Below are 18,835 nucleotides of genomic sequence, written 5' to 3'. Positions count from 1 at the left end.
GTGTGCAAAGAAAGTGAGTTCACCTAAAACTCACGGCACTGGAAAGAGATGGCATTGAGCATCCTTTATGAATGTAAGTTTATCAGTATCTGAGTCCCTTCCCAAACAAGACTGACCCAGGACCTCCTTCCAGAGGAATCACAGAAGAATGATCCCAGTGAAAACCAACTCATTCTTAGTGACTTTGTAATTTCCTTTCTCTTCAACTCTACTTACCTCATTTTAATTTTTCCCTCTTATCTTAGGTGAACTGATAGTTTCTTTCCCCTCAAGGTTAACGTCCTCCACCTAAGCTTTCATCTTGAATTTTTTTTTTAAGGTTGTGCCCATGGTACACAGAAGTTCCCAGGCTAGGGGTTGAACTGGAGCAGCAGCCACCAGCCTAAGCCACAGCCACAGCAATGCCAGATCCAAAGCAGAGTCTGCAAACTATACCATAGCTCTCAGCAATGCCAGATCCTTCACCCACTGAGGGAGGCCAGGGATAGAACCCACATTCTCATGGATACCAATTGGGTTAATTACTACTGAGCCACAATGGGAACTTCCAATCTTCAATTTTTTTTTCCATTTACTTTTTGGATGTTGTCCCATCTAGTATTTACCTCTGATGCTACAAATCTCTACTTCCCACTGACTTCTCACCTACAGGATAAAGTTTCCCCATCCTAACAAAGAGCATTCCTCGACTCTACCTCCCCTGGAAACTTCCATCTCTCCCTTCATCACCAGACTCATTGACAGGGAGTTTCCCTGTCCTCCCCACCTCCCAACCTTCAGCTCCCTATTTATCTCTCAAGCTTTGACACTCTTACTTTGACCACTTTACTCCCTGACCTATCTGTCCCAAAGTCATGGGGCTCTCCTGGTGCCCAAATCCAACAGGTTTTTCTTAGTCTTCATTCAATACAGCAAGTCCTTCAGTCTGACCAAGGTCCCCACCAAGCTCTCTCATCAATAGCTACCATGCACCTCACTAGGGCCGCTCACTTATCTTGTCAGACATAGACATTATCAGAATTGTGGAATTCCAGGAAGCCCAGAATACACAGGTACTTCTCACAACACTGTGTATGACCTCACGTGCATGGCCCTCTCCCTTGAAGCAGTGACCAGATTGGAATCCTCTTCGCAACCCTGATGCATAGTCCTGTGATTTGAATCAGGTTTAGATACTCACTCAATCCCAGAAGGTCCTTAAGAGAACGTGTTTCCCTGAGGTATAAAAATTCTCAGTGAGTCATATGGGTGGACTTTCCTGGAAACTGGAAAGACTTCTTCCTTTGAGATCTTCCAAAGGAAAGGAGCATTTAATTAATGCCTTAGTTAATAACTTTTGAAAAATGAACAACTATTTATCAAGCACCCACTGTGCTGGGCACTGGAGCATTAGCAGGTTTGCAGACTGGCCCACCAGCTGCAGCAGGAACTGGGAAGGGGGTGGGTGGGGGGAGGATAGAAGGCGGGAAGCAAGCCAGGTCTGAAGTGGCTGCAGCGGCAAGGCTGATTCCTGGGTGTGCATAGTGCGCTCTGCTTCCTGAGCTGAAATCAGCAAGGAATGGACACCAGGCCCCCTGTGGCCTGGGCATCAGAGGCCAACTGCTGCTCCAATTGCCTACCACTGCTTCTTTGCAATCCTGCTGCAAGGAGGAAGAAGGGCAGTTTCTCAGAGCTCTTTCCATCCTGTTCTTGATTCCCCGGTGGGCTGGCTTCCAGCAAGATGCCAGAGAGCCTCATATGGCAGCCCACACATGCCTGTGTGGACTTCCAGGGCTGGCCTCCACGCTCCCTCCCTGAGCCTGGCAGTAGGAAGGACTAGCGCCAGGGATCCTGGAATACACATGGCATCTTGGCAGCCGCCTCTAACAGATGACCCACAGCCAGCTTGCTCGGGCTGTAGGGAGTGACACAAACCTAATTGCACTCATTGGTCTCGACTTCAATGCTCCTCCCAAGCCCAGTGTTTTTCTCCCTTCCCTGTTGCCACCCGATCTGCGTCCTTAATAACAACCCTTAGGCTTGTCAGCACCCTCATATGTTTGGGCTCTTTCTGGACTATCTGCTGTGCTGTCCATGTACCTTTCCCGTCCCCAGGATGTCCCTTCCTGCAGATAGGAGCCCAGGACCACAGAAGAGGGAGGGTCAGTTTCTCCTAGTCAGCCTCAGTCCCATGCCCACCCAGAGGGACACTAAGGGTCCTTTTAGAGAATGAGGGACCCATTGGAATCCCAGCAGGGCTCTGCTGTCACCACTGAGAGTGACAACTGAGAAGACATGGCTATGGCTTGGCCTCCAAAGCAGCAAATTTAGATGATCTCATCATCAATCTCTCCACCCCTTCATTTTTCCCATGCTCATTTCCTTGAACCCCCTCCAGCTAGTTGCCTCTTCTCTAGCCTGGGCCACTCTGCTGCCCTAGCACAGATTGGTGGGTTGGCTAGAATTGTCTGTGGCCCTTCTCACAGCCAGTGTCAGTCTCCACTGCCCGGCCCTACTCAGTATATTCCCAGGAGGCCACCTGCTTAAAGGCCAGGGCAGGAGGTCAGGGGACATGGGGACTGCCCCCAACCCTCACCCTGACCTTGAGAAAGTCAGGCTGCCACGCTTGGTTAGCCATCTGTACGACGTAGGAGATTAGAGGCTTCACTCAGAATCCCATTAACATTTATGGACTATGCAGCTCAGAATTCCCAACCCTGAAATGTGGCGAGGCTCTGGCCAGAAGATTCCTTTGGAGAACAACACCATGGGAAGACTGGCAGCACTTTGCGGCCACCTGGAAAGAGGCAATGACACTTACACTCACCAGCTTTGGCTCCTGGGCTCTGAGGGCATCATGTTCCAGAAGGAGATGGCTGGCCCTAAGTTAGCACTCAATTACAAGGGGACAGCCATAAGGAAAGCCCACTGGCTACTTGCCTGGGGAGTCCCTAAATACCCAGGGGTTCTGCAATGGGCCAGGAGGGAGAGACACATTGTGCCTCTAGTGGGCGCTGTCACTCAGCAGTCGTCTTCACTCAGCTTAGCTACAGATACCTGCTGTGCTATTCATAAAAGTAGACAAATTAAACAAAATCCAAGTTTCCAAATATAGGAGACTAGTGAAATAAATGTGATATATCCACACAGTGGGACATTGTCCAGGCAATTAACAATCATGCTGCAACCCCGCGTTTATTAAATGAGGCTGTGGGGAACCTCATTCTTACATATTATTACTGAAGGCACACATTGGTAGTACCTCATGTGGGTTATATGACAGAAGAGGTGTACCAGGTAGCCTGTGGGGGTTATTCGGTCCTGCATTAATACTGTACTTAGGTTCAACCATGTTTATTTAAGTTTACTATACTTATGTTCAATCCATTGAATTTATTTATAAGAGCAAATTATTGTAAAGACAGTAAATGAATTTGGATACACCAATGCAGTGGAATAGTATGCACCTCTGAAAAGAAGAATGAGCAATTTCTCTCAGAGTTCCTAGAAGCTGGCAGGGGGAGTACTAAAAAGTGCATAATTATACGTCATGATACAGTTTATACGTGCAAAATGAAGGGAAAACAAGATATATATTAAAATTTGTTTATATGTAATTTGTTTAGCTATAATTCATAAGGATATATGATAATAGTGGTTACCTGTATGGTGATGGTGGTGAACGGGGAAGATGGTGTTGGCACATGGACACTGCTATATATAGGGTAGATTAACTGGCAGGGACCTACTGTACAGCATAGGGAGGTCTGCTCAGTGTTCTGTGATAATCTATATGGGAAAAAAGAATAGATATGTGTATATGTGTGGCTGATTCACTTTGCTGTATACCTAAAGCTAACACAATGTTGCAAATCAACTGTACCCCAATAAAAATTTTAAAAATTAAAAAGACTTCACTAGAACAAAGAAAAAAATTCACCCACTTTAATGTACAATTCAATGATTTTCAGTAAACCTACCAGTGGCACAACCATCACCATAATTCAATTTTAGAATATTTTCATCAGATCTCTTGGGTCCACCTGCAGGTAAGCCCCACTCCCAACCCTGGCGCTAGGCAACCACTAGGCTATTTTTGTCTATGGGAATTTACCTCTTCTGGACATTTCACAGAAATACCATCATACAAAATAGGATCTTTCATGTCCTGCTTCTTTCACTTAGCATCTTGTTTCTGACATTTCTTCATCTTGTAGCAGTGTCAGCACACCACATCTTTCTATTGTTGGATAGTACTCCGTTGTTTGTGTATCCCATTATCAGTGGATACACATGTGGGTTGTTTCTACCTTTTGACTACTTTGAAAAACACTTCTATGAACATTCATATACAAGTTTTGTGTGTGTTTATATTTTTGAACCATGTGACCAGACTATCTACACAAAAATCTTTAATATTGCAAAAGACTCGTTAAATGGCATAGGAAACAATCTTATAAAAAAGGAAGTAGCAAAGCAACGGGTGTGTGTGCATGTGCGCCTAGAGTGATTTGATTCTGCTAAATAATTAAATAAGAACATAAAAAAAGATTAGAAAGGCAGAGAGCTAAAATGTTAACAGTGTTGTCTCTGGGTGATGGGATGGTGGATAATTTATGTGTTTGTATGCTTTTCTGTATTTCAACAAATTGTCTACTGTGAATATAAATTACTTTTGTAATCAGAAAAAAACCCACAATGTTATTAAAGACAAAAAAAAAAAAACTCCTTTCCATTCAATTTCTCCAAGGTCTTTACCTCTCTGTTGCAGAAAAATACCCTCCCCAAAGTCCGCAATTAGGAGAGAGCAGCCCATCTCTCCCCTGCCCCTGTTTAATGCTGGTCACAGCATCCAGAAAACTGAAGATCCCCAATAAATACCAATTGGTTTTCGAGACCTCGAGATCAGTCTCCATGGCAACCTGACAAGGGCATGACACTCTATGAGCACTTGCCCAGCGTGGAGATGGTCCAGCAGGAAGAATGCCTGCCTCCAACAGCCAGAGGTTGCCAAAAGACCATGGTATTTATCTATGTGGCAATGGGATCAGGCTTCCCAAGACTGAAAGAGGCAGACATCTCTCTAAATGATGGAATGATGAAAGTCTGAAGGGATCATCCTGATTGTGGGTTCCCTGAACTGCCATTTCTGTGTATACAGCTGCCAACAGATGTCATGATTCAGTATTTTCCAGAACTACATCTAAGACCTAAGTGTCCTTCCTCTATGCTTACCTCATGCACAATTTCATCATCATATTGCTTCATAATTACTCACTTGTCTGCGCCAGCCCTGTCCCTTACATTTGCAGGGCCTGTGACAAGAGAATAATTAGAAGGCCACATCTCACATGGCCAAAACTTTGGAAGTCATAAATCAAGCTAACGCACTGTTAAACATGGTGCATCCTTTCTTCCTACTCGGTTAAATATATCCTCAGAATGACCTGCAGAACCAGGTGCAAATTTAAACATCTTGGGCTCCTTGGAGTTGCAAGTTGGGACCTGTCCTGCCAGAGAGCTGGCTCCCAGCCTGCTCCCCTTTTCCATCACACAGCAAGAGTCCCAGGCACACCCAGCCTGCACCGCCCCATACTCACACCCAAGTCTGACCCCCAAACCGCAGCCCGTTGGCCGGTTCTTAGGCTTAGCAGTGCACGTACCTACAGTGCAGCCCATCCTTAGAAGAAAAGTCCAATGGAGACCCCCGCATGTGGGCTAAGGGCTGTTCTGGTAAGGATTCTGATTTAGGCAACAACAGCTTTAGCTAGGATGGGCGTTGAGTGGAGGCTCTGGGTGGTCACTTCCCATGGTTCTTGGACCTCTGGCAGCTGAGAGAGGCCCCCCCGCCCCAAAAAGTATGAAAACCCTCTTGCCCAAGATTAAGGGATACCAATTTTTATCCCCACTAGACTGAATTTCTTGAACTTGGTACTACTGACTTTTGGGGCTAGATAATTCTTTGTGGTGGGGGCTGTCACATCTACCCTTAGTTGTGACAACCTAAGTCTCTAGAGGACAAATCATAGCCTCCCCACCCCGCCCCCGGTGAGAACCAGTGCAATAGACTATGAAACTCTTGAGGTCAGGAAATAAAACTGCATTTCGTGGGAGAGTTCAAGGTGTAGAGCAGATGACCAGAAACTATTTGAAGGATGATCAATGAACCAATGTCTGCTCATAGTATGATATATATATATATATATATATATACACACACACACACATACTTAGGGCCATACCTGCAGCATTTTGAAGTCCCCAGACTAAGGGACAAATAGAGGATGCAGCCGCCAGCGTACACCCCATCCATAGCAATGCAGGATCTAAGTAGAGTTGGTGACCCACATCACAGCTCACGGCAAAGCTGTATCCTTATCCCACTGAGCAAGGCCAGGGACTGAACCCACATCCTCCTGGATACTAGTCAGGCTTGTTACTTCTAAGCCACAAAGGGAACTCCAAGATGGTCTATGCCTATCTTCACTCTCATTCTCATTTTCCAGTAATTTCCTGGCATATGACGGCATCATTGCTCTGAAGGCTAAATAAAATGCTTGTGTGCTTGTGTTTTCCAATGTTTCTCAGTTTTAATATTAATTGCAATAACTGTAGATGGATATGACCCACATAAACAAAAATTCTTTGAGGTCCTCTTTTAAGTGTGTAAAGGGGTCCCAAGACCAGGAAGTCTAAGAACCACTGTCCTAGAACAGTAATGCTACTCATACTTTAGCATCATTCAAAGTAGGAAGTGGAGAAAAACATATCTGGAAGACCTTTCTGAGAGGTAGACTAAGTTACTGAATGTAAAAATAAGTACATTTTCTGAATTTTATAACTTGAGTGTCACTGTGACATTTTAATGGAAAAATGTTCTCTAGGTTCTTCAAAGTGGAAAAAAACAAGTCTAGAAAAAAAGCAGAGGTATTAATATTTTCAATAAAAGAAATACACCCCAATACAATATTGTTTGAATGGAAGTTGATCTGACTTGCACTTGGACTAGCCTAATCTCACACACTCCCAACCTATCTGGAGATTGGCTCCATTTGTTGGCATCCCAAGACCGCCAAGGGCATGCAAAGACAATTAGAGGGAGAGTGACTGCAACCAAGTTTGCATTATTTGTGGAGGAGGAAGGGATACCCTCTGAAACATGTCATTGTAAATTTAACTGCCATATTGAGATTATCAGTGGTTTTCCATTACCCACACTATAGAATCAGGCTGTATTATCGACCAGAAGCATTTTTGTTGATATCTAAACAACATCCCTGACCAAAATAAACAGATGAATGGCCCCATTCCCTCTGGCTTTAACACCAGTTCTTCCATCACTTATGAGTTTCCCTTTTTAAATTTCCTTACTTCCTCCCTGCCTCCCAGATGCTATTTTCCTGCAGCCCACCCCCACCCAAGTGCCAAGGCATTCTGAACACATGGCATCAGTCACATGCCCAGCATACCCAGAAGAGGCATATGACAAGTAGCTCCAGTTTTCAAGTAGAACAACTGACACATGACATCCGCCTTCCTGGATCAACATGGCCAGTGGTGGCCAGGGCAAAACAAAGGTCCTTCCTACCCATCCTGGCACAGGAGTCCCCTGAATCCTCCTTTGAAGAAGTATAACCTTGGAAGCTGACGAGGGTGGAAAGAGATGGTAAAGGGATTGCTGGAGATCCTTTAAGAGAGACAACTCTTGCTTTCTGCAAAAATCATTTCTAGAAATTGCCTCCACCAACTCCATAGGCAAAGGCCGTGGGTTTTCTTTATTAAATTAACAATAGCAGAAATCACAGCAACAGATAACTCAAGGACATGTCAATAGCAGGTCACCAATAGAAAAGTTGTACCAGCTGAATGCTGGGGCAGCTAAGAAATGGAACGTGAACTACCATCTTCAGCCCGGCCACTTCTCTGCAGCCTACTTCCATCTTCTCTGCTATAAATAATTCAGAGTTTTTCTTTTTTTCTTAAATATCACAAAACCAAGTCAGAATCTTTATGTGAAGGATTCTGCTGTGTCCCTCTCTCCCTCCTCTCCCCCACCCCCAGCCAGCCCAGGCAACTCCCAGGAGAATGACCCCTCAAGCTTTAACATTTATTCTTTGACATTTCAGACTGTTTGTTAGGCAGAGCTGCCTTCTCAAGATCAAAGTTGGAAAATCTTGCCAAGAACTCCCGCTTGGCCCTGTCCAACTGTGACAGAGAGGGTCTATTAACCTCCAAGCATCTGCCTCCTTCCTCATCCAGAGAAACCACCAGCCCTCACCCAGAAAGGCAGCCATCCTCCCTCTTACCCGCTTCTCCACACTCCAGGAGGGGACAGAGGTCACTCTTCCCATGTGACACACCATGCTCCTCAACAGAGAGGGATGGACCCAAGAACCAGAGATGCCCCCCCACCAGGAGTAACAATAGTGACTCATGGGGACATACCATTTGGGACATGTGTCTGGGTAGAAACAGCAAATTCAGAGACAAGTAGAGAACAAGGAAAGGTAACTTACCAGAGTCATTTCACTAGCGGTACTGCCAAGACTGATTGTCAGCTCTTCATTGCTGTGTGCTACCTATCATGGTGTCACCTCCACCAACCTGGTGGGGTGACCAGGTTTAGGGCTGAAGTCTTAAGCTCTTATGTGAAAAGACTTACCATTTTCTTCAGAGTTATCACGACAAAGGTTTCCTGTGCTTCACAAGGGTACCTACCCAATAGCTCCCAGAATCATTTCTGCCTCCAAGGGCAGAAGTGAGGGAATCTGGTCTAAAGCTGGGCAAAGGTGTTGGGGTGTTGTTGCTCATCCTGATTAAAGAGGTCAGTGGTTGATCAACACATCCTGCTTTCTTCTTCTTTAAAAAGCTTCTGACTACACTGTGACTCAATGTTACCTGAAGTGGGTATGAGTCCATTAATGGGTATTAAAGGAAAGGTGTTTCATGTTCAATTAGATTGGTACAGTTGTAGGATAAAAAGGTTTATTTAAAGCAGAACTTCTTGGAGACTTTAGTACCCTAATATGCACGGTGAGTCTATGAGAGGTTGGCTATACCATACAACGTTCTCCAGTTATTTGATGGGCTCTTAGTGTCTCATGAGACTAAAGGGAAGCACTGGCACAGCCAATGATGAGGGGTACTTGATCCTCACAATCTCATTGATCTAGTAACAAGTTGGGCATTCAAATTAAGAGAGAACCCTCTTGCTGCAGCTTCCTGCCAGAAAACTGATCAATCCATGTAGAACAATAATTGGTCAAGCGGTTGACCCACTAAAATCACCAAGAAGGCCAAAGATACCACCTTGGAAATACACAGTGGTGTCATTCAGTCTTTTTAATGACCAGGTTGGCCATTTGGTATCAGAGACACCATGCAGCAATTGCCTGTTATGATACCAAGAAACATTAAATTGACAGCCATAAAGATTGAATGATTCCATAAGTCATCCAAACATGGACTCCACGTTTAAATTCTCCCAGGAAGGATATTCTCAGAATTTATTCTATATTTGTGGTGGCTCCTCTACTCCCACCTGACTCAAGTTCTCCCTGGCCAGCTCTGCACCTGGCTCCCTCAGAAGCAAAAGGCTTTTGTCCAGAGCTGAGGCCCTCAGACAGGAGCCACCAGAAAGAGTCTGAGATCCTGGCTGTGCCCCTTCAGCCAGGGTGAGTTTTCAGAGACCTAATGCTCACAACAAAAATTGCTTTGGGATCTCCTTTCAGATTCTCTGTCATGTGAGTTTTCTCCCAGAATTAATAGCAAGAAAAAGCTGACACATCGGCATATACATAATACATAGGCTGGACTTGGCATCCAGCCTGCATTCTGGAACCTTCCTTCTTCCAGAGATGCATGTAGGAGGCCCTGGGAGAGGCACCTCCTTTGGCTGCCCATGGGACACAAACTTTAGGGCTCCTGACACCCTGCTCACAACCTGGCTGTGACCAGTGGGGTTGTCCTAGGCCTGTACATCTGCTAACAACCAGGGGAAAGACTGTAGACCAACATCATTCCTTTATGAGCTCTGAGGCCTGGTCCCCAGCCCCATGTCTTCTCTTCCCTTGAGAAGTCCATTTGGGAGTCAGGCCCACATGACCTTCGGCCAAAGGCTTTTGCAAGCCTTGAAACGGAAAAAGCATTGCACGGCAATTTTAAAACAATATCATGAAGACCAAAACAGACCAAAGTTATTGTGAGTTTCAGAATAAGAAAGTGGCCTTTCAGAGTTCTATTAAAGTGTCACTGGGTCCTATTTGATGGCAGTGAAGTCATTTTACCAGAGTTAGGTCCTTGCTCTTCTCACTGCAGAATGGACACAGGGAGTGTATCTTTTTAAGGGAAATAGGGCAGTTGCTCCAATGAGGTCCCCAAAGACAGACCCAAGCTTCATTTTTCTGCCATGGTAACAGCAGAGACCTCCATTGACAAGCTGGGTGTCACTGTGAGTCACCAAGGCCTCTGCCATTACTTACCCTTGTCAGGCTTGGCTGGATTTTCTGAGATGACATGGTGCTCTGTTCCTTAAACTTGGATGAAACCACACATCAGGGACACGACTTTGGAACTCACACCTTTGAGCAGCCTCACCCCTGGTCTTCAAACCCTCTCCATAGCTGAGTGGGCTGTTCTATCCATCCTCCGAACTCTGAGATGGCACTTGTTATCGCCCTTAGATAAGGGGTGGAGAGGGAATTGATCTTTGCCTCTCAGAAAAGCCAAGCTCCGTTCTTCCTGCCTTATGCCACATGCACCTCTCTCCACTCTCAGGCAAATCAAAGTCAGGTTCATCGACAGTGGAAGCCTTGAGTGGATCCTGTTTGCAGAGGATCATGGGAAGACACTGTGGTCCTGAGGCTGCCTCCTTTCTGAGAAAGAAGCTCATGCATCTCCTGCTTTCTAGGCTTCAGAGGCTCACCAAAGCCTTCAGTCAGGATTTCCCTAATAGTTCTGGCTGTTCGTTGGGAATCTGGTAATCCTGCCTTCCTTCCTTACCCAAACAGTTCCAAATTCCTTCCCAAAGTGGACCCACACGGACCTGGTCTTGCCTCGACTTTGACATATAATTGAAGCCATCAGTACTCTGTGTGTCCCTGGAGGACCTGTGCTGCTCAGAGACTCTCCCACCTTCCTGTTCCCCTCGCTTCTGGGAGCCAAGCACGCTGTGGTCACAGGCTAGCCCTAGTAGCCTCTCACCTTCCCCAGTTCTCACCCCTCCCCACCCCCAGACATGCTGGGCATCCAAGCAATGTCACCTGGAAGTCAAGGAGGGTGGGGAGGAAGGGCCAGTGCCCTGGGGTTTTCACCCAGGAAGGGAAAGTGTCCTGATAGAAAGACACAGAAAGGCACAAGGTCTTGGGCCTCATTACCCTGCAGAGATCTCTTCTTCGAGCAAGCATACCATTAGTCCTAAGGGGAAATGGGAGTCACTTTATAGGAGTTTTATCCACTGAGTAGGAAGAATTTGGATTAAAATCCTATCCCAGTGGGCCTCAGGATCCTGACGGAATTTCCAAACCACCTGAAGAAGCAGATGAGAAATCTTATCTCTGGGGATATATTGTCAGATCTAGGCTGAGGTTTTCTTGAGAGGTGAGAAGTGCACGGCAAAGGATTTCTAAAGCCAAAATGCAGAACCAGAGCTATATCTAAGGGAACTGGCAGCCGGGAAGCTTTGCCCATGTTCCCAGCAGTAGAATGGGGGTGTGGGATGGGGCAGAGGAGGAGAGCAGCAGAGGGGAGCCCAGGTCTCCTGGAAAATGCCCATGCAAACCAGTTCCACTGAAGCCCCCACTGTCCCAGCTGCCCGGGTGTCCCTCCACTGACATGCCTCCTGGTCCCTCCCTCACTGCTACCCTCATCCCCCCACTTCCCTTTCAGACTCATGTAGCAGCCCCCTGGGAGTGCAGCTGGGGCTCAGAGGCAGCTGGTAAACACTGAGGAAGCAAAGGCTCTCTGCCTCATCCACGCCTGGCACAGTCCAGGAACTTCACAGTGAAGTCACCCTGCATTGACCTGCCAGAGCCTGCGCTGCCTCCGCAGCATGAAACCCTCCCTGATGTCTCACTCCTGTATCTGAGGCAGGTGGGTGTCTGCTCGGGCCCAGGCTTGACCTGCAAGGGGCTGGGCTGAGCTTAGGAAAGTGTCACCGCCCAGTCATGCTGAGGTCACACCTGTGGTCCAGGAAGTGGAGAGGAAGATGTGGCCACTGGGAGGTTGGCTATAGAAAGGAACCCCCACATGAGAAGAGACAGGGCAGCCCAGAACCCAGCTTCTCAGCTTCCGCAGTGAACATGCTTGGCATCTGTTCTTTCCCTGTGTAAGAAGCACAGGGCTGAGCTTCCACACACTAGGAGGTCCCTGAGGCAGGCGGAAGGAAGTTCAACTGGGGCTGAGAGGTCAAGTCAGGTCTCCCTTCCATCTCTTTCCTGTCTAAAGCTGCTCCCACCTGCCCGTACCTGGGCAGCCTCACCTACCAGCTTGAGCGTCAGGTATGTCTCAGCCAACAAGCCCTCCTCAGCATCAGAGATGCCACCCCTGTCTGTCTAGGAATCTTGCCAACTGAAAACCAGGTGATCATCTTAGATCTGAGAACAACTGCACTCCCAGGCATCCAGGGGCAGTAAGTGCCAGATTGGTGGTAAAAGTACGTGGCAGATGTTTATTTCTTGAGAGCCCTTCAAAATCCCCTGTTCCAGTGGTTCCAGAAGGAAGTTCAGGATGGCATCTAGCCCCAAAGACTCCTGAAAGGTTTCATCTGGGTAGCCGAGGGCACTGCGGCTTTGCCAGAGCAGAAGCTGAGCAGCCAAAAGCCCTAGGGGTCAAGGAGACCCCATGCCAGTCCCAGGTCTCCCAGTCACAGCTGTGAAAACCTGGCCTGGTGAGTTCTACTCTTTCTGCACCTTGGCTTCCTCATGGGTAACATGTGCCTTGCCCTGCACAGGTGCATCCTGCATTCAACGTAATGATTCTTACTCATGCTCCCCAGGAAGGCCCATTCTTTGGAGCTTGGCAACCAGTTCCAGGATCTGGCCACACAAGCCTAGTGAAAGATTTAGTTCCTCTCCAGAACACGTCTCTGAAAGGCTCTGCCCCTGGGCTGACCACTGTCCTACAGCATTTTCTGGCTACAGTGAATCCCCCACCCTTCGAGCTTCTGAGAACAGGGTTCAGAACCAGACCCCCCTGCCCCATTGCTCCCTGCAGAATAAAAATCTAGACAGCATGTGGCAGGCACACTGGGTTCATGACTTAAATCTCTGCCATGAAATCCCCTAGGACCAAACTGTGAGCTCAAGTCTGAGAAAGCAAATCCCGTGGGTGAGATTCCAGCCCCAGAAGGTCAGGGAGCTACAGGTCATGCTGGTCCACTGAGCACCCTGCACGAAGCCAGCAGCCTTAGTGGACTGAGTTCGGCTCTCCACCCTTCCCCTGTGCCAGTTCTGACTGTCCTGGAGCCTCTCATGTTGGGATAGATGCCAGGGGACTTCAGGGCCCAGCAGAAAAGCATGGGAAACAGAATTTTGGACATGAAACATTGCTCTCCAGTCTCAGCAGGTCCCCATTCCTCCTGGCAATTTTATCACGCTTTCCTGCCACCTGCCAAGGGTTCCTCCGCTGCTTCAGACCTTCTTGATGCTCTGACAAGTTGTCACTTGTAGCACAAGGCCTTGCATTACACTTTATAGGCAAAATGGAAGCCACCAAATGAGAACTCGTTCACTTCCTTGCCCACCCCAAATCTCTAAACCCCTTTCTTTTCCTCTTCCCTCCTACTAACTGGGAGAATTCTCTGTCCATGCGGCTGATGCTAGCCCTTCCTTTTTCTTTTCTTTCTTTTTTTTTTTTTTGTCTTTTTGCTATTTCCTGGGCCGCTCCTGCAGCATATGGAGATTCCCAGGCTAGGGGTCTAATCGGAGCCATAGCCACCAGCCTACACCAGAGCCACAGCAAAGCGGGATCCGAGCCGAGTCTGCAACCTGCACCACAGCTCACGGCAACGCCGGATCGTTAACCCACTGAGCAAGGGCAGGGACCGAACCCGCAACCTCAAGGTTCCTAGTCGGATTCGTTAACCACTGCACCATGACAGGAACTCCAAGATGGGTGCTTTTCTTTCCCAAACTCTCAGAGACCCCTTCTAGTCATCATCTTTTCTCCCATGTATTGGTAAACTCTTATGTATCCAAAGAAAACAAAGTGTAAAGATCTCTAATAAGTTAATAATGAAATTCTCCTTTGAATCCATGCAGATTGATGGTCCCCAGAACTGTCTCAACTCCGAGGAGTCCCCAGTCTGATCCTGGAACCACTGAGAACAGCAGAATACAGAACTGGGGTGACCCCCCGCCCAGGGCACTCTATAGAAGAGGAGCTTCCATGTGGGGTGAGGTGAGGGTGGGAGGGCCTCAAATCAAACTAGACTTAAATAAGAGACTGAGTGAATAAGGCTAAGTAAAAAAAAACACCCACCAGCTTATCAACCCCTGTTGGACTTCCACCCTGAGCTCACCCATCTTACTTTACTCACCCATCTTTATTTCCTAAGTATGAGAGCTCCCCTAAAGCCTGAGCCCCAGGAAAGCATCCAGATCCTCCCAGGAAGTCTTCCCCAGCCCTGGAAAGCCTCCTCTCTTGCTCCAAGTCTCCTACACACAGAACTCCTTCCTTCTAAATGGGAGATACTGAAAGTTACAGAAGGCATTTCAACCCTTCTAGCTGTGTCACGTCTCAAGAACCAAGGGAAGACAGCTATGCCCAGCCCACTGAAGCATTTCAGTTTCAGCAGGACCCCAGGATTCTTTGCCTCTCCTCTCCTGGCAGCCTACACAAAACCTGCCATGGGAGTTTGGCCCATCTAAGTGCATATGTGTCTATGTGTATATGTGTCTGTGTATGTGTCTGTGTGCATGTGTGTGTTTGTGTTGGGGGGGAGTGTCTCTGATGATCAGCAAGTTGACCTATAAGCCCAGAGCCCCATCTTCCTCTGGGTAAGGTCACTTCCCCAAGATCCAAGGAGACACAAAACCACTCCTACCGAGGGAAAACCACACTGGCTTGCTGGTGCACCAAAGGTGAAGGACCCCTCAATGCCCCCTGCCCCCTATACCAGATTCCCCAACACATCAGTTTTGAAGACAGAATCCCTAGCCTTGGGCTGCTCAGACAACAAAACAGCCCTTGGCCACTTAGGAAGCAAAGGTCTCAGTAGCCTGAGTTGTATCTGGAGGAGTCAAGTTTGAATCTTGCTTTTGCCTCTTGTGCTGTGTGACCCCAAGTGAGAACGCTTCAATCTTTCTGTGCCTCTAATTCCTCCTCAGTAAAATGGGGAAACACTCTGCTGTATGGACTCAACTTGTTTCTGGGGGTGGGTGGGTGAGGTCTCAGTGAAAGCAATCAATGCAACACCTTTGCAAACAGGACTTGGCTAAGCAATGTCTTTAAAAGATTCATAGTAAGATGGGGGGAGGAATTAAAAAACAAAACAGGGGTAGCCTGAAATTTCTATATATCTTTAATAATCTTTGAAAAATTGCCAAATAAGAGGTCTGATCCAGTCATTTCATTAGAAAATAAAGTGTTTATTAAGAAACTATACACTGAACACTCCTATAAGTCTCTGTGGAAACACAACGCCCCATTGTCATAGCACAAGGTGAAGAAAATGGCAGAATAAAAGATGCTGAGATGGATGGAGTCTGGGAGGCTGGAAATGAGGTAATGACTTACAATAATTAAAAAAAAAAAAATCATCCTCAAGCTTACTCCTTAAAGCCACACTCGGTAGGAGGCCTTGGCTTAGGGGGCTGGTGGGACAGGATGGAAAACAGCCTGACAAAGTGACGGGGTGGTGGGGAGCCAGGGTTGGGAGGCTACACAGACACACACCTCAAGGCCCTGGAGAGAACCCGAATCTCCGGCGATACTCCAGACATGCAGGTGCCCAGGAGGCCACCCCAGGTACTGGGCATGAACTTGGAAAGCTCTGTGGTCTTAAACCCTGTGGAGGTGCCTGCAGAAACAAGCTGGAAATCCCACCACCCACAGGACTCAGGATGTAAAATCCTAAATGGGAATTTTAGCCCCCAAGTAGAGTTGCCAAAGGCAGAGAATCTGTCATCTATCACCGTGCATCATCGCTCCAAAACTTTGTGAGTGGGATCAGACCACCACCATTTTGTTCTAAGAGTGGTCCTCTGCTCCGGGCTCCACCCTCCAGGGGAGCGCCTGTGCTGAACCCCTGTGACAGAGGGATGTCGGGTGGGTGGGGGGACTGGGCCAAGGCGCCTCAGCCATATGGCAGCAAATCTGGGAGCGGTTCAGGCCTACACTGTCTCTTTCCTACTGAGGCAGGGAGGGGCACCCCCGTCTCTCTATCCATGGATGGAGTGGAAGATGGGGGAAACCACGCCCTCTATGGGAAGGGGTGGCCATGGAGTAAGGCAGAGGTCAAAGCAAGCAAAGTAAACACAGATCTTGACCAGAGAACAGGAAGACACTTCCACAGGTGCCATGAGAGGGGCTGGAGGAACCAACTGTTACTTCTCTTCCCCTTCAGTTCCTCTTGGCCTTGAAATGCTGATTCCATTGGGTTCCGAAAGTTCTCAGAGTCAAGAGTAAGTAAAAGTGGGGGAAGAGAGCCACTCCCGGGAATGTGGACCAGCAGGAAGGGCCTCGGTCCCTGATTCCCTCGGTCCCTTGTGGTCCCAGTAGGAAGGCCAGTCCACAGGCAAGACCTCCTGCAGCCAAAGCGTGTCGAAGCTGCGGGTCTAGGGGTTGAGGAGCCCTAGAGAGGTCCTCCTCTCCACGGGGCTTCCTAATGTCACACTCACTGTGAGCAGTTCCAGACAGGAGAGGAAGCAAGGGGGAAGTGTGTCCAAAAAAAGGTACGGTTTTCTCCACCAAAAATAATAATAATAATAATAATTATATATATATATATTTATAGAAACGGATTGGTTTCCATTCTTTCCTCTGAGACCTAATCTGGTGCCAGGACTTGGGCCTGGCTCCCCCTCCTGTCACCGCGCCGTCTCCACCTCTGCTTAGATGTTCTTCCCCACGGGAGGCTGCAGGACGACGAGGTCCCTAAGTGGACAGCCCGGTGTCCTGGGGGGGCCGGGGAGACCCCACACTTCCGAGCAGGGAAAGGGAGGCCGGAGCACAGCTGGACTTCATCAGGCTTTCTCGTGGTGGTTGGGTTGTTTTTGGAAAGCAAGAGAATGGCTAGGATGTTTAAAAGATGGTTCCTGGCGCACAGGTTTTTAATTCTCTTTATTGGCTCTAAAGATGATGGCAGGAGCTGCCTTGGAGGCCGGAAAAAAAGGAGCACAGTGATGATTGGAAGGAAAGGGCAACCCTGCCAGTGGTGGATGGGGGGAAACACCCCGTCTTGGTGGTTAAAGGGTGCGGGGGCTCCGGTGGCTCATGTGGTTTCTACTTAGCATCCCTGGATCCAGACAGAAGAATGCCTAGAGCTTCCAACCTCTCAGAGGGCCCAGCCTACCAAGGTGACATCAAAACAGGGAGGCTTAAAAGGAGTTTTTAAAAGCCATGACGTCCTTTGCTGAAATAAACATTGACATCCTCAACATAGATGCCATGGTTAAGAGGCTTGGAATGTCCAGGAAGGCTTATTGGATTCAACATAATTTCTCTGAAACCTATAAAAAACAAAAACAAAAACAAAAAACAGAAAAACAGAAAAAAGCAAAATAAAGTAAAAACCAAAACCCCCAAAGAAGATCAAAACTAGAAGGGGAAGCAGAAAGGGAGCTGGAAAGGGAGGGGTGGACTGGAGACACGGATATATTGGGAACGCCAAATGAATGCTTAGCAAAAGGGAAGGAGATGGGGAGGGGATTAACTTAAAACCAAGCACGGGTGGACGGAGAACCTGGAAACACTCCACTTTTGCTGCAGCCTCCACTGAACCGAGGGTGGGGAGCGAGCAAAACACTTGGGGACTTGGCCTTGGGTTGTCCTGGAAGAGGAAGTGCAGCCTCATCTAAGGAGGAGGAGGTCCTGATGATGAGCTTGAGCTTGCGAGGAAGGTGGGGGAACAGCAGGGCATGATCGCTAGGGTCACCGGGGGACAGAGGGGAGGAGGATGCTCCCCAGACCTCGAATTCCTTGGGAACGCTAGGGGGTCATTTCTAATCCTAAGAGCTGGGATAGTGTGGACCACCTCCGACCACACCAGTTTGGCAGGTGAGGGCACAGTGCTTCCAGAACCAGAAACCTGCTCACTGACTTTTCCCTAGTTCACTAAGTCAGTGAAATGAATGGCTGGGCTCCAGAGCTGTGAGTGTCCCCGATCACATCTCCAGAAGGAGGTGCTTCAATCAACCCCAGATAAAAATAAAGTCTATAAAGCCCCGTCGGTGATGAGTGTGGGTCTGTTTACGAGTGCGTGCTGCAGGCCAGAGAGAAGTAGGCCTATCTTCTCATGAAAGCCGTGTGCAGGTGTGTGGACGTGATAATGGGCAGCTGGATGCTGAGGACATTACAGGAGAGGTTGAGTTGGTTGCACGGAGACACACCCCTCCTCATTCTTAGGCCATACTAGGCTCAAAACAGAGTTGAGTCATCTTGAGTATTGGGAACCCTCTGTCTGTAGGGAGAGGGATCAGAGTTGTGGAGTAAGAGGGAAGCCTTCCTTGCCTATGAGGTCATGTTCAGAGGGAGGCTTGGTTTCTGTGAGAGCTCCACTGGGCTAACCTGGGGAAAAGGCTCACTTGGGTCTGAGGTGGAGGGCAGGCCATTAGTCTGGACAGTCTGCATAGAAGTTCTATGATACCTGTGACACTGCTGTTTCTTTCCAGGCCATGGTCCCCCTCTTACTTCTCCC

The 18,835-nt window shown here is 48.0% G+C and overlaps 1 protein-coding gene across 3 annotated transcripts in view; it reads right to left on the bottom strand.

Moving 5' to 3' along the window:
- Positions 1 to 18,835, bottom strand: part of NTRK3 (neurotrophic receptor tyrosine kinase 3) — a 380,311-nt gene that overhangs the window by 78,997 nt on the left and 282,479 nt on the right. For 2 of the 3 annotated variants that reach the window (XM_047767505.1, XM_047767506.1), the window contains one exon: positions 15,546 to 17,648. The exons of the other annotated variant lie outside the window; for it this stretch is intronic. In XM_047767505.1, the coding sequence (XP_047623461.1) occupies positions 17,530 to 17,648 (119 nt within the window). In that variant the 3' untranslated portion in view covers positions 15,546 to 17,529. Of the gene's footprint in view, positions 1 to 15,545; positions 17,649 to 18,835 lie in introns of those variants that run through there. 3 annotated transcript variants of the gene reach the window in all.

The sequence above is a fragment of the Phacochoerus africanus genome, chromosome 2 (genome assembly GCF_016906955.1).
Source record: "Phacochoerus africanus isolate WHEZ1 chromosome 2, ROS_Pafr_v1, whole genome shotgun sequence".
NCBI lineage: Eukaryota > Metazoa > Chordata > Mammalia > Artiodactyla > Suidae > Phacochoerus > Phacochoerus africanus.
The sequence above is the reverse complement of the archived record's forward strand: the minus strand, read 5'-3'. Positions and strand labels throughout refer to the sequence as shown.